This window comes from Microsporum canis, genomic scaffold (genome assembly GCF_000151145.1).
Source record: "Microsporum canis CBS 113480 supercont1.5 genomic scaffold, whole genome shotgun sequence".
NCBI classification, from domain to species: domain Eukaryota; kingdom Fungi; phylum Ascomycota; class Eurotiomycetes; order Onygenales; family Arthrodermataceae; genus Microsporum; species Microsporum canis.
Window position 1 is genome coordinate 334,623 of NW_003299165.1, and position 27,157 is coordinate 361,779.

The 27,157-nt window shown below is 46.6% G+C and overlaps 12 protein-coding genes across 12 annotated transcripts in view; 6 read left to right on the plus strand and 6 right to left on the minus strand.

Moving 5' to 3' along the window:
- Positions 1-236: 236 nt before the first annotated feature.
- Positions 237-1,051, minus strand: MCYG_05183 (mitochondrial 54S ribosomal protein YmL41; the record flags this gene model as incomplete). The annotated part of the gene is made up of 3 exons (XM_002845268.1): positions 237-504; positions 574-864; positions 972-1,051. The coding sequence occupies 3 exons, from the start codon at positions 1,049-1,051 to the stop codon at positions 237-239; spliced, it is 639 nt and encodes a 212-aa protein (XP_002845314.1).
- A 364-nt stretch (positions 1,052-1,415) lies between these two features.
- On the minus strand, positions 1,416-2,811 carry MCYG_05184 (serine/threonine-protein kinase RIO2; the record flags this gene model as incomplete). Its single annotated transcript, XM_002845269.1, has 3 exons — positions 1,416-2,482; positions 2,551-2,695; positions 2,749-2,811. 3 exons carry the CDS (start codon positions 2,809-2,811, stop codon positions 1,416-1,418), a joined length of 1,275 nt encoding a protein of 424 aa, XP_002845315.1.
- Positions 2,812-3,430: 619 nt separating this feature from the next.
- On the plus strand, positions 3,431-4,570 carry MCYG_05185 (chitin synthase export chaperone; the record flags this gene model as incomplete). Its single annotated transcript, XM_002845270.1, has 3 exons — positions 3,431-3,668; positions 3,753-4,324; positions 4,382-4,570. The coding sequence occupies 3 exons, from the start codon at positions 3,431-3,433 to the stop codon at positions 4,568-4,570; spliced, it is 999 nt and encodes a 332-aa protein (XP_002845316.1).
- A 1,114-nt stretch (positions 4,571-5,684) lies between these two features.
- On the plus strand, positions 5,685-6,740 carry MCYG_05186 (mitochondrial 54S ribosomal protein YmL10/YmL18; the record flags this gene model as incomplete). Its single annotated transcript, XM_002845271.1, has 2 exons — positions 5,685-6,013; positions 6,101-6,740. The coding sequence occupies 2 exons, from the start codon at positions 5,685-5,687 to the stop codon at positions 6,738-6,740; spliced, it is 969 nt and encodes a 322-aa protein (XP_002845317.1).
- Positions 6,741-7,112: 372 nt separating this feature from the next.
- On the plus strand, positions 7,113-7,833 carry MCYG_05187 (uncharacterized protein; the record flags this gene model as incomplete). Its single annotated transcript, XM_002845272.1, has 3 exons — positions 7,113-7,339; positions 7,392-7,504; positions 7,697-7,833. The coding sequence occupies 3 exons, from the start codon at positions 7,113-7,115 to the stop codon at positions 7,831-7,833; spliced, it is 477 nt and encodes a 158-aa protein (XP_002845318.1).
- Positions 7,834-8,717: 884 nt separating this feature from the next.
- On the minus strand, positions 8,718-10,805 carry MCYG_05188 (serine/threonine-protein kinase DCLK1; the record flags this gene model as incomplete). The annotated part of the gene is made up of 2 exons (XM_002845273.1): positions 8,718-10,373; positions 10,518-10,805. 2 exons carry the CDS (start codon positions 10,803-10,805, stop codon positions 8,718-8,720), a joined length of 1,944 nt encoding a protein of 647 aa, XP_002845319.1.
- Positions 10,806-12,209: 1,404 nt separating this feature from the next.
- On the plus strand, positions 12,210-14,945 carry MCYG_05189 (SH3-homology domain-containing protein; the record flags this gene model as incomplete). Its single annotated transcript, XM_002845274.1, has 6 exons — positions 12,210-12,237; positions 12,480-12,767; positions 12,840-12,992; positions 13,054-13,127; positions 13,188-13,590; positions 13,645-14,945. The coding sequence occupies 6 exons, from the start codon at positions 12,210-12,212 to the stop codon at positions 14,943-14,945; spliced, it is 2,247 nt and encodes a 748-aa protein (XP_002845320.1).
- An 861-nt stretch (positions 14,946-15,806) lies between these two features.
- On the minus strand, positions 15,807-17,821 carry MCYG_05190 (conserved hypothetical protein; the record flags this gene model as incomplete). The annotated part of the gene is made up of 3 exons (XM_002845275.1): positions 15,807-15,964; positions 16,033-17,396; positions 17,463-17,821. The coding sequence occupies 3 exons, from the start codon at positions 17,819-17,821 to the stop codon at positions 15,807-15,809; spliced, it is 1,881 nt and encodes a 626-aa protein (XP_002845321.1).
- Positions 17,822-21,282: 3,461 nt separating this feature from the next.
- MCYG_05191 (PQ-loop repeat-containing protein 2) lies at positions 21,283-22,530 on the plus strand (the record flags this gene model as incomplete). Its single annotated transcript, XM_002845276.1, has 1 exon — positions 21,283-22,530. One exon carries the CDS (start codon positions 21,283-21,285, stop codon positions 22,528-22,530), a length of 1,248 nt encoding a protein of 415 aa, XP_002845322.1.
- A 975-nt stretch (positions 22,531-23,505) lies between these two features.
- Positions 23,506-23,972, minus strand: MCYG_05192 (uncharacterized protein; the record flags this gene model as incomplete). The annotated part of the gene is made up of 3 exons (XM_002845277.1): positions 23,506-23,608; positions 23,670-23,899; positions 23,937-23,972. The coding sequence occupies 3 exons, from the start codon at positions 23,970-23,972 to the stop codon at positions 23,506-23,508; spliced, it is 369 nt and encodes a 122-aa protein (XP_002845323.1).
- A 545-nt stretch (positions 23,973-24,517) lies between these two features.
- MCYG_05193 (uncharacterized protein) lies at positions 24,518-25,105 on the plus strand (the record flags this gene model as incomplete). The annotated part of the gene is made up of 2 exons (XM_002845278.1): positions 24,518-24,708; positions 24,982-25,105. The coding sequence occupies 2 exons, from the start codon at positions 24,518-24,520 to the stop codon at positions 25,103-25,105; spliced, it is 315 nt and encodes a 104-aa protein (XP_002845324.1).
- Positions 25,106-26,232: 1,127 nt separating this feature from the next.
- MCYG_05194 (serine palmitoyltransferase 2) overlaps positions 26,233-27,157 on the minus strand; it is a gene marked incomplete at both ends in the record, with an annotated part of 1,997 nt that continues 1,072 nt past the window's right edge. Inside the window, one exon of the mRNA XM_002845279.1 lies at positions 26,233-27,099. Coding sequence (XP_002845325.1) covers positions 26,233-27,099 — 867 coding nt within the window. The remainder of the gene's footprint in view (positions 27,100-27,157) is intronic.

Below are 27,157 nucleotides of genomic sequence, written 5' to 3' on the forward strand. Positions count from 1 at the left end.
TAATACATAGCAGTAGAAAAGGAGTCTAAATATACAGATATTCGATCATCCAGCCCATGTACGCTCTATAATTGATCGAAATAATGAAAATCCCTCCATTGTACCGGAATGGCAGTACTAGGAATGCGTGCATGGTCGAAATATTCTTGCTCGAGTTCCTCCATCCTTGTCCTTCCGGCAATTGTTTTATAATCCCATAACTTCACATTCCCAAGATGATGAAAATGTCCAGGATTTTAACTTTCTGATGGCTGTGCAGATTCCGATGCCACTGGTGTCTCCTTTGACTTAGGTGCCTGTCTCTTGAGTATAGGTCTCTGGGAATTGAGGCCTAGTGTTTGCCATGTTGGTTGCCACTGTTCTTCGCCATTCAGAACCTGCTTTGCCTGTTCTGCCAGCAACTCTCGCTTCCGTGCAGGTGCCTTCATCGGTGCGTCTTCAGAATGTGCGGCCTGGAAATCCTCCTGCAGCTTTTTGGCTTCGTAAAATGTGTCCCTCTCCCATCTAAGTATCGGAGTTAGAAATTTCGTCCATAACTCGCTTCTCTCTTGGTATCCATAGTAATAAACTTACGGTGAAAAGTCTTCTGGCTCGTGAGGCCACACAAACGGTTCAGTCATTTCGATTGTCATTTTTTTCTTTGCCATCAGTCGTCGCATAGGACCAACACCTTGCCTTCCTCGTGGAAGCTCGCGCGTAACCTTCTGTTGTTCAACGTAACTTCGTACTTTGATAACATCGACATTGTATACTCGTTTCATATAATCTTTCATATCGAGCTTGTTGAACGTGAGAGGGACCCAGAAAGAGGCATATCGAGGTGGTAGAAACGGAGTCCGTATAAGGGTAAGCACGAAATCGGGCCTATGTTATGAATTGAGATAAGTCAGCGTAAAAAATTTCGAATTAATACGTCCGAGAAGCCGCAAATGCTTTGGATAGTACACCTGGGCTGCGCCTTGTGGACTAACAGGTATATTTGCTTCCGTTGTTCAAGCGGAAGCGGCTTGTAGAGGTTTTTAGGGAGTGCTTTGGGTATATTCGACGCCATTGTGCAATATATTCCCCGAATATACGCTGGAAAATTGTGAGAAAGCACCCACAGACCTCGAGGGCAGTAATGTGTCTAGTTAGGGGAGATGGTTATTGATTTGGTATCTTGAAGGCGCTTTTTTGCTTGTTGAACATTCAAAGTCGGAAAGTCACATTTGGTCTCTCTCGCGCACCGTAACTAAACTTTATTCCGATAGCTTAAAAGTTACCAGCTAAATGTCGAACAGCGAGGATGATATATTCGAATACAGAGCATTGGATAACTTCGTTTTTATTATTTATGCAAGGTTATGTCATGAATATAAATAGTCATGATATCGTATCTCGTCCAATGCTCTAATGGAACAAATACTGTCTAATTGTCATGAAGGTTCAGATATAGTGAGCTCATCCAGCCCTATCTTACCAGCATCAGGACGCGATGTTTGTGATTTCGCCTCTGGGGTTCCATCTGCTGTCTTTGAACCATCATGTTCATTATCTTCCTCATACCCATCGAAGTCATCACCGTCATTTTCTTGATTCTCGTCAAGATCGTGGTCATCGTCCCCATCCTCACTCTCGTCCTCAGCACCCCCAGCATCGCCGTCCACACCAACTTCTTGCATGTATGCCTCCAGCTCTTTAGCCATCTTCTTCGAGAAGCCTGAGGCCTCAACTGCAACATCCAGCCGGGGAGTTCCCTCGGTTCCCACAAGTTTTCGTGCCTCGGAGAAGAAAGGTCCAGGTTCGTCACTGACAAATCCAAATCGCCGTTGAAAGTAGCGTTTGATGCAGTTGACGTCCCGGTAGAAGTACATTTCAGCGTTTGCGTGATCAACTGAGACCATCTGTGGGAAATCAATCACAACCGGTGTGAGTTTAACATTCTCCACATTCTTGTCCTTATTCTCTTGATCTTCTTCTTCGGTCGCTATTTCCTCCTCCTTTATTAAGATGTTAAATTCGTTATAATCACCATGTATCAAACCGAATTTTGCCAATTCCATGATTGTGTCGATTAGTTCCGCATATAACGCGGCAGGGTTTGGGACAGATGATATTTGACGAAGGGGAAAAGCATCGATCATACTCATAACAATGGTATGTCGGTTTTGGGAAATCGGCTCTGGGACAGAAAATCCATGGTCCTTCAGAGCTTTCATAAATGCAAATTCCTTCATTGCAGCCAGTCGGGACATGTACATCCATGAGGCAGAGCTTCGATGTCGCAAATAGTCCCTATTATTTTTAATCGAACGGAAAGATATTCGGCCTAGTCGGTGGATTTTCAATATTCGTTGTGTTCCAGACGCTTCTGCAACAGCTATAATATCAGATTCCTTCCCAACTCCGATTTGGTTTCCAACCGAATAAACCACCTGTTGTTTCTGATACGTATGAAGGGCAAGGTAATCGAGGCCTCCGTAGGTAAGCCGGTAGCCATCATCTAACAAAATCCCGATATCAGTATCTCTGTCACAAATATTTCATGGGCCGGAAACTAGATGTGTTTACATTTCGCATTTTTCACCCGAGCGATTAGATTTAATTTCGCAAGATTTGATATCGACTTATGGACTGCGCTGCCCCCTCGAAGCCCAGATAATCGAACGATTAGCGGGGTCGGAACGACCTCATGGTTTCTGCTCCCAGTTTCGACCTATGGGCCCCATTAGCGAGTGTCTTTTAACTGCGTGGGTAACATCATTTTACCCCGGTAAGCACTCGAAAATCTTCTCCAGTAAGATATCTTAGCGCTTTTGCGTCTAGCTTCATGATGAAAAATATCCACAGGTCTTTTCAGCTTATGGGTGTAAAATATTACTTTCACACTCGGACGACGATTAAAAAAAAGATATTGAGCTTATCATCACGTGATAATTTGCCCAGCAATTAATCTTTGACAATATTTTACTATTGTCTTTAGAATACAGCTGCAGCCTAACGTTATTAAATATACCAGGTATACACTCTATTCTTGAATACGCGGAGATTTTATAGTGTTAATATTACAGTGGCCCCTCATACGACGAGTTGGAATTTATATTCAGGTTGCCCTGGGCTGCAGATATTACATAATACGCGGCAAACGCTAGTACTAAAATAGGAAAAAGTAAACGCCCAACCTCACTTTTCCACTTTGGGCCAGGCCTTGCCAGACATTGGTCTCACCTCAATATCAAACATCGATTTCTTGTTCCCTGCCACCTCCACGCCCACTCCCAACTATACATGGCCTTTTGAAATATTCGCTCGTTTTAGTCAATCCTCTCCTAGATACAGGTGCTTCATTAACGACCCATTGGGGACCCCTATTTAAAGAGCCCAGTACCCCACCGCGCGCTTCGTTCGTTCCAAAACTGCCTACCCAGCTGGTGTACCAAGTTTGGGCGCCATGGGGTTTGGAGACTTTGATTCAATATGCCGGAAGGCGGCGCTGCCTCTGTGTTCGCTCGTTGGACCGAAGACCGGCTTTGCAGGGACAAGAGGGATACTGCCAGACTGTTATGCGAGGAACATTGAAGTCGCCAATACCATCATTTTCCAAGGTGCGGCCGGGATAATACATATTATGGCACTAGGAATGGCAGTAGTTATGATTATCCATATCCGGTCGAAGTTTACGGCAGTCGGTAAATACACCTGACATCTTTTTTTTTTTTTTTTTTTTTTTTTTTTGTCATGAGCACAACTGACATTTGCATTTTGTCTGACAGGCCGAAAGGAAATAATAACATTCTTTTACCTCTATATGGCTCTCACGGTCTGCTCGCTCGTGCTTGATACCGGAGTGACACCTCCAGGAAGTCCGGTTATGCCATATTTCGCTGCCGTTCAGAACGGACTGACTTCCGCAATGTGTACCAGCCTGTTGATCAACGGTTTTGTGGGATTTCAACTATACGAAGATGGCACTGCGCTCTCTGTGTGGCTTTTGCGATTCTCCTCATTGGGAATGGGCCTAGTGTCTGGGGCGGTCTCCCTCTTGACATTTCAGGGATGGGCAGGTCTTTCGCCCACGAATACTGTCGCCATGTTTGTTGTTCTCTATGTTTTGAATGCCTTGTCCCTGGCCATCTATGTGATCATGCAGATTATCCTTGTCGTCAACACTCTAGAGGATCGCTGGCCATTAGGGCATATCACATTCGGTGTTTTCTTCTTCGTTGCTGGACAAGTCATTTTATACGTGTTCAGTGACGTAGTCTGCGAGGGCATTCAGCATTATCTGGATGGACTATTTTTCGTTACTTTCTGTAACTTGCTCTCTGTTATGATGATATACAAGGTATGGCTGAAACAATATTTCTTGATATATAGATATGCTAACAAACGATTGTAATAGTACTGGGACTCTATTACCAAAGAAGATCTTGAGTTCTCGGTTGGTCTAAAGCAAAACAACTGGGAGGTTAAAGAACTATTACCTGAAGAAGAGCGCAGGGCCACCGTTTACCTCGACACCAACTCCGAGTATGCTGGCAGCATGTACCACAACCGAAGCTCTGCTCACGGTGGCCATTCCGCTTACTAAACCAGACTTCAGCTCTTTCTACTCTTATTTACATTAATAGTTTATTTCGTTCATCCACCCCTTTTTTCGCTTGGAGTCCTATATAACATGTAGTTGATGATTGCCGCCCCCTGTTTCAGCCTACATCTTATTCACACCTTCTATGGTGATAATTTTTATTGACGAATCCTTATTTTGGCGTTTTTGACACCGCTTGCGTTGTGGCATAGTTTATGCATGTTCTTTTACCCATTATGTACCATTTTTTTCACTCAATTCATGTTCACCTGTCGATATTAGACGCATTATATACCAGTCAATATTATCTGTTCATTACTAAGTAATCCACTACAAAGACCTGCGTACGCCGAAAGCAATATTGGATGAAATAATGACCTACTATGTACACTAACCATGTATAGTAGATACCGTTTACGTCACTCAGTGTCAATCAATTACTCTGGTTATCCTTCTTTTACAATGAGCCCCCGCCTTTTCGTATACCATAAAACCCAGCAGATAATATACAGTCTGAAGCACTTGGAATATGCCAGGAACCATGACCGAAGAACACGAGGCAGTTGTTGATCGACATCATGTATGTAGCATGTCTACGTCATGCTTGATGGGGAGATGATAATATCCGACATCAACACGGGATGCGGGATAATCCTTCAAAATCAATCTACCAAGGCGGGAAATTGTGATCCCTGAGGCATATTTTCAGACAACCGTCAAGAGGCAAAGCCTGCGAGGGTGAGACTATATGCAGGTGTGGTGTGTGTCGTTGGAGGGATACTGATAAGGGTCTTATGCACCGTGTCAGCGTGCCAGCTGGGTTCTTGGAATACCCTGCGGGGAAGCCGGATGCAGTCCGGACTATTATTATTATTAGTAGTAGTATTATATTGATAATTATATCAGTCATTGTTCAACGTTGTATCACTTTGCTTCTTCGGTTCTGGGTTGCTCGTTAGTATTTTTGGTTTTGATGGCTCCGGAAGTTTGTACATGCAACGTTTAGTCACGTGATTAATATGAGGTTCCGGCCTGGACAAAAATCTTCAAAGGCTTTTTTTTTCCAGGTCGAGAGCTGTAAATTAGGACGAACAACAAATAAACCACCAGACCGAAGATGCCTCCGAGACTGCCGCTGCGACTTTTGTCGCAATCTGTTTCATCGATTTCGTCCTCAATTCAGTCCCATGTCTCCCCTTCGTTCCTGTTTCTCCTACCGTCTATCCATACCCAGACCCGGGCAGCGTCTATTCTAGCCTCCCTCTCGGACAATCCAGGAGCTTATAGCAAGAAAATCCGACGTGGTCTTGGCCCTGCGTCTGGCAAGGGAAAGACGGGTGGTCGTGGTCACAAAGGTCAGGGTCAGCGAGGAACCAAGAAATCATACTTCAATGGAGGACAAACGCCGGATGAGGTTGTCCATGGAGAGAGGGGATTTGACAACATGTGAGTTGAACAGGGCTTGCAGAAATGAAAAAAAATATGCTATTTTTATTTATGCAGCATGCTAATCGATGTTGCGTCGGATGCTAGATTTGCCCTAAAAATATCTCCCGTCAACCTCGACCGCATCCAAGACTGGATCGATCAAGGCCGCCTTGATCCTTCACAGCCCATCACCCTCCGAGAACTGGTCAAGTCTAGATGTATCCACGGAATAAAGGATGGAGTCAAACTCCTCTCACGTGGAGGAGAGGGTGCCCTCAAGCAGCCCATCACCATCATCGTTTCGCGTGCCTCTGCCAGTGCCATCCAGGCAGTCGAGGCAGCAGGCGGCTCCATCACGACTCGATACTACACCAGACACGCCATAAAGAGGATTATCAGCGGGAAAACAGATCCATACGTCTCTCTTGCGTGGAAGGATACTTCCGAGAAACTTGCTGAGGCTGCAGCCAAGGGCGAGGACATTTCTCACGTCGACACCGAGCTCATGCAGAAGATTGGGATGGGCGTTGATAAGCCGCTCGTGAAGGGTAGTGGATTCCAGTACCGCCTACCTGACCCAACCAGCCGAAGGGATATCGAATATTACCGTGATCCAGCCCATCGGGGGTACCTGAGCTACCTGGTCAAGGAAGGAGACAGCCCCAGCTTGTTCTTCACCCCGCCATCCAAGGAGCAGAAAGCGAAGAAAGCTACGAAGAAGTCTGCAGAGAACAGGGTCTGGTAGTTCTTCGGCTGCTCACCAAGCAACAACTTACTTCATCTCCTCCTCGTCTTATGCCGTCTTCTTTTGGGAATATATGTCTGAATTACTTGGGGTTTCATGTAAGATGTATCAATTGTATATTATAGATAATTCAGATACAAAGAACTACGGGTTGTAATCATGTTCGAACTACTCATCTCCATCACTTTTTCAACTGTTGTGTCCGGTATGGCAGACAGAGTAATAATACCACAGCTCCGATTCGTCGCGTCATTATTACCTAAATATCATTCCTAAGAGAAACATCCTATCAGTTTCAAATGCAACCAAGCCAACGCCGAGCAGCTTGCTGCTCTTTGCTTATTTCGAGCCCTTGTCTAGCTACGACCTTGCATGCTGCTAGCTGGCGCTGCCAAAGGAGAAAAAGCAAGACACAAGTGCCGAACCTGCACACCAACTTCCGTCCTCTCTTCACACTTGCAGCCATCGAAACCGGTCGGGGGACACATGAAGTCTAACCTGCAGGACAACAGCCAGGCAAGGAAGAAGATAACACACATGCTTGTTGTCTTGTGGTGGTTGCGGCAAAAGGAGGATTATACTCCGCAATTCAAGTTTGAGTACGGAGCATGTAGTTAGTTACATTTCGCTAACTCCATAACACAATCATAGAATAGATGCTATGGGGAAAGATAACAACGCCGCCAATGAAACGGCCAGAGAGGTTTTTATGCTTTGGTTCGCGGATTTGTCCACCGAAGCCCGTTCCCCCCACGTCTGGAGAAGTATATACATATGTAGTATACTGACATGCCAGTAACATCCTTTCTGGTCAAAAGAGGTGATGGTGGTGAGGGGGCGGGACGGCTACGGCCTTCAACGGATCGCCCAGCTCGATATCAGGATTTCGCTACATCTTAACTACTTTCCTCCCCTTTTTCGCCACAGGAAGAAGAACAACTCATACAGTATGATAGGCCATGCGTGGAAGGGATTTTCTCGCGGAAATAAAGGATTTAATAAACACCCGGGAGTTACAATACAGTTCGGGGGGAAGACCAGGCGACTGGCAAGGGGGAGTGAGCATGCTATGTATAGAGCTTTGGCTGTTTAAATTTACTATTTTGCTATTACTATAATAATGGTACAGGGGGCTAGGAGTATGCAGGCGTAGAACTATAAACAAGGCACACAGACGTTTGATATAGTAACAGGCCAAGGCGATGCCATTCCACCCGCTGAAAAGGTAGTCAAAGTTGAAAAATATTTGGTTGTATTAGGATGGAGGATGTAAAAAAAAAAAGAAGAGGAGAGAAACAAGGTTGCATAATTCAAGAATATGCAAGAGCGTGGAGCAAAGGGAAAAAAAAGATGGGGGAGAGGAGTGTAAGATTGATGGTGTAGGTAGAGAAAAAGGGCCCGAAACCGCTTTGTGATGGGAAGGGATATGGAGAGGGTAGGGTAGGGAGAGAAGCGGACTATGCAAGTTAGACACAACCACCATAACCACGCCACGCCGCCGCCGTATCATGCCATGCCATGCCATCACACCTGTCAAAGCCGCCTGAGGAAGAGAACACCCATGTAATAAGGGAATAAAAAAAAAAAAACGAGCCGTTAACGCCATGAGCTGAGCAGCACAAAAAAAAACGCACCGATGACATCCGAGAAAATGAGCCAGCCATATCAAGTGTTCCCGCCAAACGATTACAGGACCAAGCAAGAAAAACGAAAAAAACGAGAGATAGCCGAGAATGCGAAAGACGGAGAGGGTACAGGGTATCAGTCATGAGAAGCGTAAGACAGGAACAAGCATAAACATAAGCCCACCATCCCATCAACAAGCGTAAAACGTAAAAACACAGAAAAGATAAGAGATATATTAAGGGAAAAAAAAAAGAAAAAAGGGTAGCTAAGAACGCTTAACTTTCAAAACGTGGAGAAATGAACCAAGCGCACATCAAATGAACAACAGGTGAAGTGGTATGATGCTTTTTTTCAAGAGGAGAACCCCCATCCATTGAGACGGGTGGCAAGCTCCGCAGTGTCTGCGCAGCTATGAAACCATCGGCAAGCAAGGACGTCGGAGATCGTCCATCGTTTCATGGGGTCCATCTCAAGGCAGCCTTCGATCATCTCCAGTGCGTCCTCACGGTCGTGCTTCTCAGATTCGTCCGTAGTGGCCAAGACGGCGTTGCGGTCCCATTTGCCAGCCAGGATATTGGTCTGGATACGTGGCTGGAAAGAACTCTGGAATGGCCTGGAGCCCACGATAAGGGAGTAGGCGACGACGCCAAACGCCCAGACATCGACAACCGGGTCAAGCACCCCGACGTTGGCCATCAGGAGCTCGGGGGAGGCGTACTCTAGACTGCCAGCCATGCTGGTGCTTGTGTCTGAAGGCCCAATAGGTTTGGGTGGAAGTCGATCAGCAGCGTTGTCGTAAGGGTCGGGAGAGCTGCATGTGTCGGTTGTCATCCATTCAGCCATGCCGAAGTCACAGAGAATTAGGCGCGGGATGTCTTCCGATCCATTTGGCTCCAAGAGGCAGTTCTCCAGCTTGATGTCTCGATGAACGACACGGGCATCCTCGTGTAGATATCGGAGGGCACACGCCAGCTGGTAAGAGTATTGTTTTGCGTGGGAAAGTGGGATATCTTGGCGCTTTTTCTTCACCATGTCGAAGAGTGAGCCTCCTTCGGTTAGCTTAGTGAAGCAGAACGTAGCATAATCGGTTTCGTAGACCGCATCCAGTGATAGTATGTGTGGGTGGTTTAGGTATCGCCAGATGCGAACTTCGTGGTCAAATTCAGCCTGCACCTGGTCATTTTCTCTCTCGCTTTTGCCCGAAAGGTATTTTTTGACAATCTTGACTGCGTGTCGTATGGTCTTGCCTTCATCGGTGACTTTGAATGCTTCCTTGACGGTGCTAAAACCTCCAAATCCAATCTGTTTGCCGATAACGTAGTCCTGCCCGATAACCTGGCCTTCGTCGTCAGGCTTCGGAGGAGCTTCTTCACCATTCATGGTAGAGAGAAAGGCGCTGGCTGGTGATTTACCGCTCATGTTGGGAGATCTGCGGGAGTAAGATCGCATGGACTGTCGTAGGCTGTTCGTCCGTCGACCAAAGGAGTAGCTCTCGGTGAGGCTTCCGTAGAGGTGACGGGTGAGACTGGGCCACGAGTCCCCTTCACTATCGATCGAGCCATGACGGCGAAGGTTTGGGGAGGACAGAAAGGGAGAAGAAAGGCTTCCCTGGCGTGAATCTGGCGGAGTTCGCAGCTCGTCTGAGACGGGAGACGCCGTTGAGAGTGACGTCAAGGACGTGGGCCGTGGGAGGTCAGAATCGGCGGAGAACACCTCTGAAAGGGGGGAGGTCCTGGGAGAGTGACACTGAGAAAACTCATCACCAGAACTGTCGTTACGACGACGACCCTGATGGTGATGATGGAGTCGATGGTCGTGGGCGTAATAGCCGTTTCCGCTGTTGCTGGGCTCTGGCTGAGCGAGACGTTCAGGGCCAGCGTTGGCGTAGAGCTGCTTGAGCTCCGAAGATCCAGGACCGGACGCAGGCCTGGCTCCAATCTGGCTTCTCCTCCCTAGATTCGTGATGGGTTCCTCCAGGCCAACCTGGTCACCGGTTTCAAGAGTTACCTGAGGGTTGAAGCTGATGGAGGGCCGCCTCTTCCTCCCAAAGTGGTGATCTAGAGGTGAGGGGTTCTGGTATCGATCATGGTCATACTCGATATCCTCATCGGCGGCAGAGGAGCCATGCAGCTTGTCCTCTGGGTAAGGCACGCTGATGGGAGGAGTCGGGACGTGTGGTGTCCATGACCGCTCCAACTCTTCCTTCCTAGCAGCAGAAGGAGCAGCAGCAGCAGCAGCAGGAGAAGGGGCAGCAGATGAAGGGGTAGAAGATGGTGAGGAAGAGGAAGCATGGCCGCTGGGATGGCGACGGGTTAGGCCATTGCTTCCACCACGGTGATACATCGGTCCATGCTCTTCGCGGTCCAGAACGGGAGATGAAGTGGTGAAATCAGCGTCGATATTCAGTTCTGTGATCGCGAGCGCCTTAGCATGGGCCATACCCTTCCACTGTGGGAGAGGGCAAGTATATCAGGACGAAGACCAGGCCGGTTGTCTTTTTTTTCTCTTGCCGTCCAGACAGCTGCTTCCGAGCTATAGCGTCCCTTGTAGGCGTGATTGACGTCCAGCTGAGTAGATATAAGGGGCATATATGAAGGATGTGAACTATTATCACAAACGCGATATCTCTTTCTTCTTCCTCCAAGAGTAGAAGTAGTGGCAGTTGAACTAGTCAAGAAGAAGAAAAGGTTGAAGAATAAAAGAGAAGTGGGTATGAAATAGTAGCCAAGGGAAGAGGCGGCAGACTTGTTTGTATAAAAAGGAAGAAGAAGAAGAGAAGAAAAGGTGAGATGAGGAATAGGACGCAGGAGATAGGCCCAGTTAGGCAAGCCTGGCGCGCCGGTCAGGGTTCTCCCTCCTCGCTCTCTTTCCTTTTTTTTTCCTCTTCTCTTTGGCGAGGGCAAAAATGGAGGTTTCGGAAGAAGCCGGGAGGTCGGACCAGCCACGATAATACCCCTTTAGGTTTAGGGTAGGGCAGAGATAACGCGGACCCTTGCGCTTATCAGTTGCCAAGCCTTTGCCTTTTTCAAGGACTTCTTTATGACTAACGCCGTCGGTTCGCATTACTCAATCGGTTCTTGGCCCTCAAGCCACCGACGTCAGCCGAACATGTGAGTTCATGTGATCTGCCTGCTTATCTAAGGTAGCCACAGTTGGCGGACTTACGTCGGGCCGCTGTCTACCCCGTATACGGGCCTGCACGGACGGCTTATGTAAGAAAGAGCTTGTTTCTTTTTTTAGACTTCTTCATCCTTATTTTTCATTGGGCAGAAAAGTTTCAAAGATAAAACGACGAACTATGATTCGCCGTTGAGGGGGGCGCTTGACTCTCTCTCGTCCAGTTTTTTTTTTTTTTCTATCTTGAAAGGGGGTTTTTTCTTTTCGGTCTTCCTGTTTGAGGTTTCTTGTCCTTTCTCAATCGTTTTCTTGATGCTGCGACTTTCTTCTCTCCTTGCGCTCCTTTTTCCTGTTCTTTTATTTTTTATCTTTTTCACGGCTCCCACGATCGCTATTCCGTCGCAGTAATCACCTCTCAAACGGTTGTCTCCTTTCATTTCAGACCAGGTGGTTTACAAGACCGGCTCTTGGAGAAATATAATATCGGACGGATGTTTCAGGCAGCTGGCACACCTAACACATTGTCAGGCGGAGTACTTGATTCATAGTGCTACATAGGACAAGTATCTGGCCGGATCTTGGAATATTTCCATGAATCGTTGTCGAGCGCACGCACGCCTGACCTCATCCTCTCTCTCTTTCTCTCCGTCTCCCCGTCCGTCGCCCTAGCTACCCTCCTCTACCAGTGACACCATTATAGATAACTCCGCAAACAGAGCCGCCATCATGACCAGACCCCAGATGATCCGAGCAGGTGAGACATACACGGCGCTTGATTGCATTGACAACGTTTACCTGCGCTTCGCCTTTTTTTTTTTTTTTTTTTTTTTTTTTTTTTTTTTTTTTTCCGATTGCTGACGGGATATTGCTTCTTTTCCTTCTCTCTCTCCTTAGACACCATTGACCTGCAGAATCATCAGTCGCCCTCTGCCCAGGACCACTCGAGGAAAGGAGGCACATCCTTTTCCGCTGACGGCCGCCATGGATCGCACCAAGACCAGTCCCTTCGTAGAGTAGAGCAGGAGGAGCAGGATGAGATGGCAAAGGGTCCGTTGGAGTCGGATGGGAACTCTGAGATATATTCTCACCGCGACGGACTTGAGGTATACCGGGAACATGGCGATGTGGATGGTGATAAGCCCAATGGGCTAGGAAACGGTGACCTGTCTCACGAGTCGAGGAATGGAAGCTCTACGGAGGATGAGGTGGAGGTTGATGAAGACGATCAAGACCTGGACGACGATATGATGGATAAGATATCGAGCTCTCCGTCTATTGACGATGGTGTGTAATCCGTCTACCCTTTTTTTTTTTTACCGCCATTTTTGAGCATGGGAATACTGATATACAGAGCAGAGGACATTGATTTCGAATTCGTCTATGCCTTGCATACTTTCATCGCGACCGTGGAGGGCCAGGCGAATGCCACGAAAGGTGATACCATGGTTCTTCTTGATGACAGCAACAGCTATTGGTGGCTGGTTCGTGTTGTCAAGGACGGGAGCATAGGTAATCTACCATACGAACCCTTCCTATATCTATATACGCCAATTTTGACCCAACTATATAGGCTACCTGCCGGCTGAACATATCGAAACCCCCACAGAAAGACTGGCCCGTCTCAATAAACACCGTAATATTGATGTATGTGTATTAAACCCCTGGCTGCTGTTGTCTTCTTCCTGCTAATTCATATGCCTGCAGCTATCCGCCACTATGCTAGGCGACAATGCGGAGAAATCAAAGAACCCCCTAAGAATAGCCATGCGCAGAAGACACGGTAAAACCGTTACCTTCAACGAGCCGCTCTGCTTTGAAGCTGAAGAGGTTCCAATTGACTATTCAACAGGCTCAGAAGAGGAAGAAGAGCACTTCCTGGAAGATGACGATGAAGAAGAGGAGGACGAGGAAGAGGAGGATGAAGATGAGGTACATGAGAAGCCTGCGCAGACGATCAAGCAAAAGGAAGACGTCTCGAGGAAAGATGAAGACATGGCTGTCCAGCCTCTACGGCCGAAACAGCAACAGAAGGAGCTGGCCACATCGATTGATGATCGATCCGAGCCCAAGGAAAGCATGGAGGAAGATAATGATGATTTTGGCAAAGGTGAGTTCCAACTTTTTTGCGCCTCCTCTCGCATTGTGGAGCATGCGCTAACAGACCAACTAGACCTTCCACACGGCCGATCTAGGAACGGGGTGGTGCGCAATACAGACTCATTCTTCAAGGATGATAATCTCGAGACGAAGAAAATCTCTCTCACCCCCAACCTTCTCCGTGATGATTCAATTACGACACAGCAACCCGACAAGGACGGCAGAGTCCGCGGAAGCTTTGAATCATACGAGAAAGCGTCAGTCTTTGACAAGAGTAAAGATGACAAGAAACGCAAAGACAAGAAACCAGGGATGCTTAGCGGACTATTTAAGAGGAGGGACCGCAAGACCAAGGTCACGGACGATGATGACGACCAAGAAAAGGTCTCTGAAGAGTCTACCCGATCGATTACTCCAACCAGTACTGTGAATGATCATTCCAAAGAAGGACCTAAACCTCCACATACCTTGCAAAGGACCCCAAGCAAGCTTCAAAAACAGCCTCCCGGGGAACAACAGGCCTCCGGTGCGAAGAACGAACAACATGGGCGATCAGCCACAAAACAGGAGACTGCCGCACCCCAGTCACCACCAGCAGCTAAACAAAACTTCCAGGCTCCTGTCCAGCAATCATCACAACAGCAACAACTACAACAGCAGCAGCAGCAGCGGGCCCAGCAGCGATCCACTCCTACTCGGGATGCACAAGTACGATCTCCAGACGTATTCAAACCGCTCACCAACATGCAAGATAGACCAATCCAAGAGAAGTCCGAGACCAGTGTTTCTCCCATCAAAGAGCCCCATGGCTTATCTGAATCCGCAACAGATCTTCCCAGCCACTCGTCAGCAAAGCAATCACAGCACCAATATTCTTCCTCGCAAACTTCAACATATTCTGCGCACTCAACCAAGAAATCAACTCTCATATCTCAGCATGTAGACCCAGTTCAGCAAGACCGTGAATTTACCTTTGACGATAACTTTGAGGACCACAACACATCCGCTGACAAGGACCATTATACCCCCAAGCCCACTGTTTCACCTTCTCCCACAGCTTCCCCCGCCTTCTCTCAAGATCCTACCCTCGAGGATGACAGAAGTCAAGAACAATCCATATCACCATCTACGAGTATCCCCCCTGCCTGGAACGACAGCGGACTGCGCGCCTACATGGATGATGGCAGTGATATCCGTGATCTCCTAACCATCGTACACGACAAGTCCAACGTACCCGCTGCGGGCCCAGATCATCCACTGGTTGGAAGCCTCTTCAAGGAAGAAAGCAAAGCATTGAATGAAATGTCTACCCGCTTGGATGAAATGCTGAATTCTTGGTTAACGAAGAGCTCGCTCTCTTCATAGAAAACGCCTGGCCATCATACCCCATTCGCCAGGCCCCAGATGTTCAACTCTCGATTCCCCAACCACACACTCTTTACTCTCCCATCACTCTTTATTTTAAGACTACGACGAGAATCCCCACGACCTTATGACCGCACATACATTCTCCTTCTCTACATACAATGCCTCAAAGTCTGCCTTGGATATTGACTATCCTTTCACACACCGGACATTACATCGAACATTCCTTTGGCTCGATTCATTCCTTCATTGCTTCAATTTCCACGGTCAGATTAGCCTTGTACTTATTACTTCATATTTAAATTTACATGATACCTATTGCCGTTTTATGTTAGTTTTCTTTTCATCTCATTCTTTTCTTATGTTTCCTTTTATGTCATTTTTTCGTGCTTTGTGATGATTTAGCGGGGGCTCAACCTGTCTTGATGAATTTTTTATTCTTTTCTCTGGGAAATATTCCAACCCACGGTGGCTGCATGTCATTTGTTCCAGTGTGGCATTTTCTCCTTTATACACCCTTTTTGGGGTTTATATCTATCATGCTCATGCCCTGTCATTGTTATGGACATTTTCTGGAGTTTAGCTATTGGGTTCTTTCTGGACTGGTGCCATAGCCTCAACTAAATTTACCATTTTTATATTCCTTTATACTAAGTATCAATCTTTGTGCTCATTTATCAGCAATATACCAAGAAGATCAGACATCCTTATTGTATCGTTGAACGTTCTATCGACCACTTTATTGAATTTATGAAGCAATTGGTGAATATGCGAAAATCTAAGTAACCAAACCTGTATCAAACATACGCTCGCACTCCAAAGAGCAAAGCCGTATAAACGCATAGACAGCTCTCGTTAACTTCATTGATTCATAGCAAGCCGGCCCTTGCTGTCATCTTCAAGTGGAGGTAAGCCATAAACCCAGGTATCAAAGTCATACATGCTAAAATCGATCTTCCCATGGTCATCAGTTGGTAAGGGAGGGTAGGTTTGAAGCTCCCATTTGTACTTTGGACGATCTGTTTATTTATCAGCTCTGGTTCATGGCCTGAAAATGCTAAAGTTGTATTGCTCGATATCAACTCACCTTTACTACTATTACTACCCGTAGCATTAATCAGGTGTTTCCGTTTAACCTTGTCGGCCAGGTCTTGGTTCACAAGCACGAGAGCAACATTTTGCCATCCGGCAGATGCGACGCTGAGCGCGAAATATGCACCTAGGCCATCTGGGTCCTCAGCTTTAATGTCTGGGTAGTTGTCCCAGTTATCCCCTGCCCTTTCCACACAAGTACTGTATTCCTCCATAAGCCCCTGGCGATTCTCCGTCAGCGGCGTAAGCCAGTCCGAACTACCATCTCTGGGTGCAGCTTCATCAGTCAAGTGTTTAAGCCATTTCTGTTTCTCAGGTTCAAACCAGACGTTGTGCCGTTTATCTTCGGCATATGGTAAATAGTACACGTCACTAAACCGACGGTTCTCGCCGTCCAAAGTAAGGCCTCGGAAAGGAATACCTCCTTGGTAACTTCCTAGACCAAGTGCACCACAACCTCGAGGCTCTCTTCCATAGCTAGAGACCTTGCCATTGGCGTGGAGTGCAGTATAGTGATAATCGCCAAATGAAATAGATATCACGTCATTGTGTTGTAACCCTGCTGGAAGCTGTGGAGATGAGGCATTGGCTGGGTCATCGACATGATTAAACGCATCATGGATAAGGTCGTTGTTCCCTACCATAACCTCTCCCGTCGATGTGAAGATGGCGAAATTGCGAAAAGCCCCCTGGACATCCTGTAATATTCTCCCTGGCGCGCTGAACTTGGACAATTCCACCATACGCCTACTATCCGCTTCCATTGCATACACCTTATTCAGGTCTGTAATGAAAACAATATGTGCCTCGAGCACTATATAATTAACAACCTCACCCAATCCGGCATCCTCATCGTCCTCCGTCCGGTTTCTGTTGGATTTTGAGCGTTGAAAAGCGGTACCTGGTACAATTTCACCAGTAACCATTAATAGAACAGGGTCAGCTTGCCCAGAATGCGGTCCGTGGATCTTCCAATAAACAATTCCTGTTCCAGTGATAAAGGCTGAATTTATATCCCATCCTGCAACGACTTTTGTGATGGTCCCTGGGGTGGAAGGATCTTGCGAGTTTAGAATCGTTCTGGCGCAAGAAAGCTCAACAAGTCTGGCATTGTGGTCCCGGTGAAACCAGCTCCATATCATCCCCTCATCTGATAACGCGAGGATGTGACGTCTGCCGGAGGAGAACTGCTTAATGGCTGTTGATTTCTGGTATGAATCTGCAGAGGTTGCAGGGTATCTCTCGTCAAAAGAGAGGCGTTTGTAGCCAGTTGGATCGGCATAATCATACTGTAGCCCGTCTATGCGGCCAGTGAGGTAGAGCTCACCGTCCGAAGTTAAGCACGAAGATGACCAGCCCCTTCAATTAACAGTTAGCGTGGCCTATACGGGTTGAGACTGAGGAGGGAGATGGTATAAAACCAACCCGCATTGCAAATCAACGATGTTTCCTATCTTAGCTGACGTTAAAGATTTTGAAGGCCATGATTTGTTCAATGAATGTTTCAACGCGGGACCAGATCCCCCCCATTCATAGACTTTTGTTTGCGTGCGGAGGTTTTTATACAGCCAGTACCATCGCGGTCCATTTGCACGTAGAAGAGGCTGAACAGGAACTCGAAAGGTCTTCGTAGTAACCTCTCGCCAGAACTCAGGGTTCTTCAGAAACGCCTCGTGGAAGAACTTGTTCACGCTGCATAGTGCAAGGAAGTCCGACACATCAAGGAGAGGAAAGATGAGGACGAGGATATCCTCAGGGAGGTCGTCTAGTTTTGCTAGGCTCATGTCTTTCTTTTGGACACTTCTCACTGCTTCTCTACAGTGTTTTAACAGGAATCTTTAAGAATCACTGTTAGTAATATTGAAGTTCGGATGAAATGAAACGGAAGAAGTATTGACGTCATGCTAACGGCTAAGTGTATGCAAGCGGTTTTCGTGCTAAAAATAAGTCCAACATGCAACATCGAAGCCTAGAAACACAACCTCTCTCAGCCCCGCGTTCACTCCTCACTGACATTCACTAAAGTTCTTCCACCAAGGTATCCTTAGGGAGTTATGGTAGTTGTTACTGAGTGAGCTACATCAAGAGGGCATGGTAGTCCCCGTGCTCCTACTCGAAGATTAACTACCAACAAGAAAGATGGAGAGATGGAAGACATCAAACCGGAAACAAATTAAGTGGAAGTCGGCCAAACGGCCCATTGGCGACCTAATCCACTCTAATGCCCAAAGGCTGGATGCGTTTTACTGTAAAAATCCTCTCGAGGATGGCATCATACACAACTATATATACTTTTGCTCCTTGATACTGAGGTTGAGTTTTATAAGCGGTTGGCCAGACGAGAATTTCGCTACTCAGTGCGAGGGTTTAAAATGAGCCAGCTCTCTTAAACTATCCACTCGTTTTTGTTGCAAAGTCAGGAATTAGTCTTCATCGTTATCACTTGTGCTTCAGCTTAACTATGCTAAGTAGTGGCTTGGTGGAGAATATCGGATAGTTCGTCCTTTGAGTTCCAAGGTTTTATTCATAGAAATTGCCAAAGAAATTTATTCCAGTACAGAAAGGAGACCTCATTCCTCCAAATCAATCGGTCATCTTGAAAAGTATCCCAGCGATGGATTTAGAATCCTGGATTCTGGTTCAATGGCGAGCTAAAACATGTCAACTTCGATAACTAGTGACGGAATTGGCCAGATTTTGAACACTTACAAGAACTACTCGCATACATATCCATCATCGATCTTGCACTTTCCGTTGCAGCAGGCGAAGCTGCCCAGGCAATGTTCACCAGATTCTATCACCGGTCAATATCAATCTCGTAGCAACATCACGTATACTATGAACATACTGCCACATAACGTCGATGCCTCCGAACGAGTTCCAAGTGTGCCCGCTGCCACAGTCGTAGCAAGAAGAGCCGAAACGGCGATGGCGATGATATTGAACTGCATGATTGAATAGATGCGTGGAGTGAAGAAAGGTGTGTTATGAGTTGGTGTTGATGAAATGATTTATTGAAGTGAGTTGAATATGGACCAGGAAACAGCACCCTTTTATAGAGTGGGCGGATTGATAGATCATTTGGCCGGTCAATTAAAACTTGGTGAAATGCACACTCGTCGTGCTTCAACCTTGTCATTCTCAGGGGATGCTGAGAATATATTGACTGTATTACAAGGGATGCTTTGATGCAAAGACCAGACTTACAACACCGAGTACGAATAGAATATAGCTGTCTTGTGCCCAATTGTTACTGTTTCTCATGGGTGTACATAGTTGCTTACGGAATGTTGTTGTTACTAGCCCCGGAAACACGAGGATCAGCAAGAACTAGCAACTGTGAAGGGATTATCAGTAAATGTTAGTAGAGGTGGCGTTTGCTCACCAGCCGGATGACAGGAAGGGCAAGGGAAAGGGGCCACCAGATGTCAAGGCCTGTCACACGAAAGTGAGGGATTAGTATATCTTGAAACGATAGATGTATACAGAAGTGCTTGGAAGGATATCCTGTTGCATAGACATTTGAAAGACGAAGTTTGGCGGATGGCCGGTTGCGGAATATTATGTATGTACTATGGAGGTGATACTACCACTTATTTGAAATTCAGTGTAGAGTAAGGCTTTGTTGTATCACTAGAATTGAGCGTCTTCAACCGATGAGATATGATGCGCGATGATATTAAAGCATGGTTTAGTGATAACCATGAGAACAGAGTATAACAGCCGGGCAACAGATAACCTTGGACCCGTATGAGGTCTGTGTATTTATATCATAACTCCGGGGATTCCTCGGCTTGTCGGGTTAGTTTAACTGTTTAACTTGACATAAAGAATCACGCCGTTCCTATAGGCTATATATACAGCCAATCATCCAAAAACAAGACTGAGATATGACATATTAAACGTAAACACATATCCACTTACAGAGCGGCAGAACCAACCACGTACGGATAGGCTCATGGGATGATGATCAACAGGCTGCGGCAACTTCCATGAACAGGGCCATGACCCTTGGTTCGCGCCTCACACTGTACCACAGATAGGTTCTGTGATTCCATGCATCTATAAGACTTGCCGAATCCGGAGATACCGAACACAGCGATAGCTCAGAGTATATATAGGGTATATTCTTCCATACTTTAATATAATGTGCGCAGTCTATAACCATCGACACTGTATTCGTTAGTATCCTTGCTTCCCTCTTCCATGACCCTGCTGACGTCAACAACACCTTGACATATCGAGAAGCCATCAACATCTAGCAGCTTGCATCCTAGGATTTAAATATGCTTCTTCCAGTATCCCACGTCATAAAAAGGGGATCATGTTGGATGGCAAAGAAGCAGACGACAATGTTGCCAGCCTAGTATTTCAACCCGGAAGGCCAAAGCACATCAAGGATCTAGCCGTCGTTATCTAATCTCTATCTCGGAGCCCTCCTCATGTTGATAGAAGGCCGGTCTCAGTCGGGCTGTCATCTCTTTTGTCCTTCTCCGCTCTTCTCCTGTCAGGCTCTTATCACCAACATATCACGTGATCAATATCCTACACGTGACTGATCTTGGCAGCCTTATCTTAATATAAGGTTCCTTACATAAGGTTATCGGCGTTAAGGTTTTTTGGGTTCCTTCTGAGCCGTCGTTGATACTTTTCCCCCTTGGGTCAGCATGACGGAGTTTCGGGAGCGTGACGAGGTCACAGCGCTTCTTCATCTTCTCGTCTCTCTCTTATCTCAACCTCTCCATTCGTCTAGGTCCAACCGTCTCTCACACCAACTCGCGAAGTGTCTCTCTTTTATCTCCCTGGTGTTGGTTGCGTCTTCTTTTTCTGGTAGCCTGTCACACACCCCTGCTAATAAATCGTCCCCGCATAAGGAGACACGTGTGACTCCTCAACTCCGCTTATAATACGGTCGACAGCCCTTTAAGGCGCCTCAACGCCGTATTATTATTATTATTATTTTTTTTTCAGAGGTGGTTGAACTGTCTGTCTGTCTTTGGGACATATTATCCTTCAAGACACTCGCTATCAGTTGCCAGTCTCAAGAACAGTTTCAGGGTTCCAGAGTTTTCTTTGGCTTGTGCCACCCCAGCCGGACTTGTCATATTATATATCATACCAGCCAGCCTCGCTCGTCGCCACATATCTTCATTCATTCAGCCAACTCCATCGTCTGCCTTCGTTTCTGTGCTGGGAATGGGAAGAAACAACACCTTGTAGTCAACGGACGAACAAAAACAAAACCATGCCTTCAGCATGGTCAGCATACCACGGTGCTCTTCCTGAGCATTGCGAGCCAGCGTCTCCCTTCTTGGAACTGATCTCATCCGTTCTACAAATATGCCTACCGACTCCGCTTGCTCTTATTTCTTCTACACTGGGGGTGCTGAGTATCATCTCCTGGCTCTTTGCCCAGCTTCCGCAGATATATAAGAACTACAAGATTAAGTCAACGGCAGGCTTGTCCATATTTTTCATTGTCGAATGGCTTCTCGCAGATACCGCCAACTTCATTGGTGCAGTTCTTACGAACCAGGCTGGCTGGCAAGTCACGATTGCCGCTTATTACATACTTGTCGACCTTGTCATGACCTGCCAGCACTTTTGGTACACCCATATTAAGCACTGGAAGCCAAATCGTCTTCGATACGCAACAATCAGTGGTGACGATGACAGCGATGTGGATTTCTCACCTTCAGACAGTGACTCATTCCAGGAGTTATCTGCTTCCCAACATGCATCTTCTGCTCGCCCGTCAGATGAATCGAAGACGGACGGAAAACAGTCATGCAATGAAAAGGCTCAACCTCAAACGGCAAAAGGGAAACGTTATGTCAAATCAGGGGCTGCCGGAAACTCACTTACTTCTACCAAAGCTGTCTTGTTTGTTTCTATGCTATGTGCAGTTCTAGCCAACGCTGCCTCGCTTCCAGCTCCTGACGCTTCACGGTCACACCCAATCACAACACCACCGCCCAATACAAAAGAGTTTGTGGGTCGGATATTCTCTTGGATTTCTACTATCCTTTACCTTGGATCACGGCTACCACAACTATACAAAAACTACAAGCGCAAGAGTACCGCTGGCCTATCTCCGTTACTCTTTGTAGCTGCCTTTTGTGGAAACACATTTTACTCCTCCTCTTTACTCACCAATCCGAATGGTTGGTACAATTTCCCCCCATACGGTGGAGGTGGATGGGCCGGTCCAGATGGAAACGATCGAATTAACTGGATAATACTCGCAATCCCGTTCTGGCTTGGAGCTACTGGTGTCCTCCTACTAGACGTATGCGTAGGTATCCAGTTCATGAAATATGGAGAACAGAGGAAGCAGATTGTTACCCGTGTAGGAAGAGGGCGCCATAGATGGACCAGGGTCACTGGTTTCATGAAGGGCTGGATCCCTTCACTGTCCCCCGAGAGAAATGCGCCAAACACCGAGACGCAGGCTCTCATTTCCCGGGAGGGTGATAGATACGGCAGTGTTTAAACGTCGACTCGCCGCCTTTACCATCTATTATATATACACCGTATATATATGCCTTCCGTTTTTGTTTCTTTTTGGCTCTATTAGAGGTTAGCATGTTTTTGAACATTTTGTTAGCAAAGGTTGTTTTGATCTTCTGTTTCGCCTGTTAATAACTGGCTGATACCCACCCTTCGCTTATTTCCACATTTGTTGGTTAATTTCCTTATTATCGGCCTTCCAGGTTTTCAGCTTATATACGTACATACCATGCACTAGGGTTTCCCCCTCTTTCTAGACAACGAGAATCCCTCGAACTTCCTGCACAATCCTCAAATATTTTCTTCCTCCATACTGTTTATGCTTATATTTTGCTGTATTTTTCTACATTTCGGCATTTCAATTTAGGTACACGAGGGTCAGAAGAGCTTTTGGATTTTTATAAACATATATAGGGCCGCCCCTACTTTTCGGGTTTTTACACGCATTATTGAATGATGTTTATCTTTGCTCATTTGAATACGAGTTTTGAAACCTCCTTGCGAGCTCTTTGGTTACCCTTCTCGGAAATCATGCCTTACAACATGATAAACCTCTCGTTTACACTGGATTTTAACATACGCCTGCAAAAATGCTCATGGGGGGGAGACTAACTCCTAACCCCTTTCATTGACTGATCTATTCCTATGCCGCATTCTCTATGACCCAAGCCCAGAGCTCCAAGGAGAAATCATATTTGAAGTACCCCTAATGTATATACCCTGTGCCATCCCCCCCCCCCCCCCCTCCTTTATCTCCAGTTCACCCATTTTCGACTGACATAACTATGAAAAGAAAATAACAGAAGTCTTGCCAACTTGTTATCGAATAAAGGATAATGCGGATTCTTAACGCTTCCTACAGTTGCGGCATGGTCCCCAGCTGGTAGGAATACGAGTAACTCGCTTGCAAGGGAAGGATGGATGTCCACGGCGAGCGCAGGAATGGAACCCGCCGACTTCAGTATGTCCACAGGAGCATTGGCGGATGGTTTGATGACACATTGTAGCCTTGAGATGTTTGGTTTGTCTTGAATGGGAGAAGGCTGATTATGGAGGTGGACCTATGGTTGATGCATAAGCAAAGGTTATATCCCTGGCATTTTGGGTCTCGGTTATCCTCACCTTGGACAAATTGTTGGTTGGAAGAGAGTATTAATCGATATAAAGTATTGTTTTCTGATAGTTGATGAACTTGATGATGATAACTTTTGGTGTGGAAGAGAGGTCTTTCTGCAGAACAGAATTTGCCTGGTATATATACCCCCTTCCTTTGGCTGGAGTGATGCCTTGAGCGGATTTGGCCGAACAACGGAATATTGAGTTACGTGTGAGAGGAATCTGTGGCAAGCATTCTTCATTAATCCATGAATCAGTCGCAGTGAGAAGTGCAAAATAGTATATGTGGTTAATGATTAAACGGCGCATTGAAGCCTTCAGTTCATCGATAGTTTCCTTACAGGCATGACAGTTAAGAAACCTTGCAGAAGCACTCTCTTATCAAGCAGTTAGCCTAGAATGATGAAGCAGTGATAGTAAATGCGAGTCAATGTTACCTCAAACCTCTCGGAACAAGCCAACATCCAAGTGTACAAATATGGAGAGTTAGAGTTCCATAAAGGGGGCTGTATATGCTTTGAAGAATTAACCAAATGAGGCATCTATGATATATATATATGAGCCAACTACTCACCACAGAACAGCATTCGGCACAAGGATAATGGTTTCTTTGGTAACATTATGAATATTAGGCCCAAGTCCCTTTATACATTTATGTATGAAGGGCGTGAAGAAGACACTGTTTCACTGCCTATAATAGGTAATAGTGAATATCTGAAAAACTGGTTGTAGTACTTGGTAGATTAACTAGAACCACTAAAGTCATCTATAGCACATCCCCGTGGCCTAGACTGTACTCTGTATCCCGTACTGTAGCATAAAAGAGGAGAATCCCACTGACAACGAGCCCTGCCATGTCATGCATGTGTATCTGCAACATGCAGACACCCTCAAGTTGCAATAGAGCAAAGAGCAAACAATTAAGTATATTATTGCCATTGTATGCTTCCATTGGTGATGGGCAGGAAGAGCAGAAGGGAGGTCACCAGGAGAATATCCGAAGCCTTCCGGGGATGTCTTACGGCACCATGCAAGATCTATGCGGGTAAGGAACAGGAAACTGACTTGGTTGGCCTTAGATGTACACTGCTCGTATGGTGATCTGCAACGTCAAAGTGTCGTTCCGTCAAGTTCCTTCGACGGGATTGTATGACATCGCATGGATGAAACCGTTTTTAGTTATCAATGTAATTGTTTGTTTATCCAGTGTTGCTGGGCTATATAAACCAATTTCGGTTCCGTTAAGGGTTGAGCAAAATATCATATTTTGAGCTGGATACACACAGTTCATAACTGTATCCCCTGGTACGTTGTTTAGGAAGCAAAAGAGACTTATTCTCAGCATTCATGCAAAGAAAATCGAGGGCACGTCCACCCGATTACCTTTCCCTCAGAATGAGCTGGCTGAAGCTGATAGGCTACTTTGTAACACGAAGCGCTGAGAGAAGGTCATGTAGACGATCTCGACCGAGAATGCATGCTCACGATGCAGGTTCCCAAGGAGCTCTGATCGATTATCTCGTAAATGCAGCTGCTTCCGGCGCTCCTCTCAGTCAATCAGCGAACGGTTGATAAGAAATAGTTGACACTTCACATTTCTGTGTGATAGAAGTCACAGTGGCTGGTCCATGCAAAAATGCATTGAGGGTCGCGTCAGCTCTCTTCCGCCAGGATCGAGAGATGTGAATGGTTGATTGTTTGCTTTGGGCGGGTTGGCTTGCATGGTTTGGTTTCTGGCTGGATTGATGGGGAGGAAGAGTGCATGGTTGGCGGACTCGACCGTCAGACGTGCTGCTGTGTTCCTGGTGAGATTCATCGGCAGCTCCTACTGGTGCTCGGGTGCGGATAAGTGTATATATACATACATACATCCACGGTACATGTGTGTTTTATCGCTCTTCGGGATAGAGCAGGATACGAAAAGTGACGAGAAATGTAAGGCCAAAAAGAAAAAATGACAAGATGGGTTGCAAAATATCATTAAAATATGGGTCTATTAATATTATTATATTCTTTCACCATGCGCCCACACGCCCACTCAACTCATTGACACATTCCAAGGTAACAAATCACAATCACACATCACACATAGAAGCCTTGTGCATACCATAAGAGGTTTAACCACAACCCAAGCTGGCCAAGCCCAGATCAAGTTGATAGGCAGCAACGGTATGCCTGGGCTTTATAGTCCCTTTCTATTGCTTTCTTGGATATTAACAAGGTATAGGAGGTATTGGGGGGAAGCAAATAGGTAAAGGTTGAATGTACACAGAGAGGATATTTAAATGCATCCATTTCATATGCACATTCAATGTAGCAAACCATCCTGGGAGAAATAAGGGAGGAGGGAAAAGGGAAGATCTCGAGGTAAAAAAAGCAAGAGTAAGAGAAAAATCTAGGAGACCGTGGTATGGATCAGGCTATGCCAACCAAGAACGAACGCAGAGAACGCCATTGAAAACGGGACTTCACTTTGGACATCCGCACATGCAATGCAATGCAATACAAGAGGCATATTGTCTCGGCGTGACTGCCACTCTCATGGGTGGCGAGGCGAGTATTGTAGCGCCTACCGTAACGGACGCTTGGTATCCTGGACGCCCCTGGCTATGACATCCTCGTATCTCCACCGTGGAGGAGCAGGCCCCTTGGGAGATGCGGCTTGCTGACGGTACCATTCAGCTTCCATTTCTGGCGTCATGCCATCTGGCGGTGGAAGCGCGCCACCAGCGACACCGCTGGAAAATTTGAGCTGCAGGATGTTCCCAATCTCATCACAGGCCGCGAGTAATCGATCAAGATCATCCTTGGTGTGGGCGGCGGAAACACAAAACCTGGCACGGGAAGAAACAAGGGGCGTAGCAGGGTACCCAACAATAACGACAGATATCTTGCGCTTCAACATCTCGTGTGAGAAAGCAGGCATTTTTGCGGGGTTGAAGAGCAGAAGCGGAATTACAGGGGAATCATCATTTCCGTAGACGATGAAACCGAGTCGTTTCAAACCTAGGCGGAGATAACGTGAGTTGAAAGCCAATCGCTGAAGCCGTTCTTCACCTTGACCAGGGACAAGTTCACCGGTGATGATCCGCAGAGACGAAGAGATCTGAGCGAGAATTGGGGGCGTTGGGGTCTCGCCATAGAACACAGCAGGGTTGGTGGCTCGAAGTTTGTCGATTATTATCTTGTCAGCGGCAATGTATCCTCCATTAGCGCCGAACGACTTGGTAAGGGTGCCCATGAGAATGTCCACGTGCTTCGTGTCAATGCCGAAAAAGTCGCAGATTCCGCGTCCTCGAGGGCCAATGGCACCGATAGAGTGTGCCTCATCGACGAAGAGATTAAACTTGTACTTCTTCTTCAGGGCAAGTATTCCGGGCAGATTGCACAAAGAACCTTCCATAGAGTAGAGTCCCTCGACCACAACAAGGATCTTCTTCCACGGACGGTGAGTTCGGGGCTGACCTTGAGAGATGGCTTCCCGCAGACGTTTC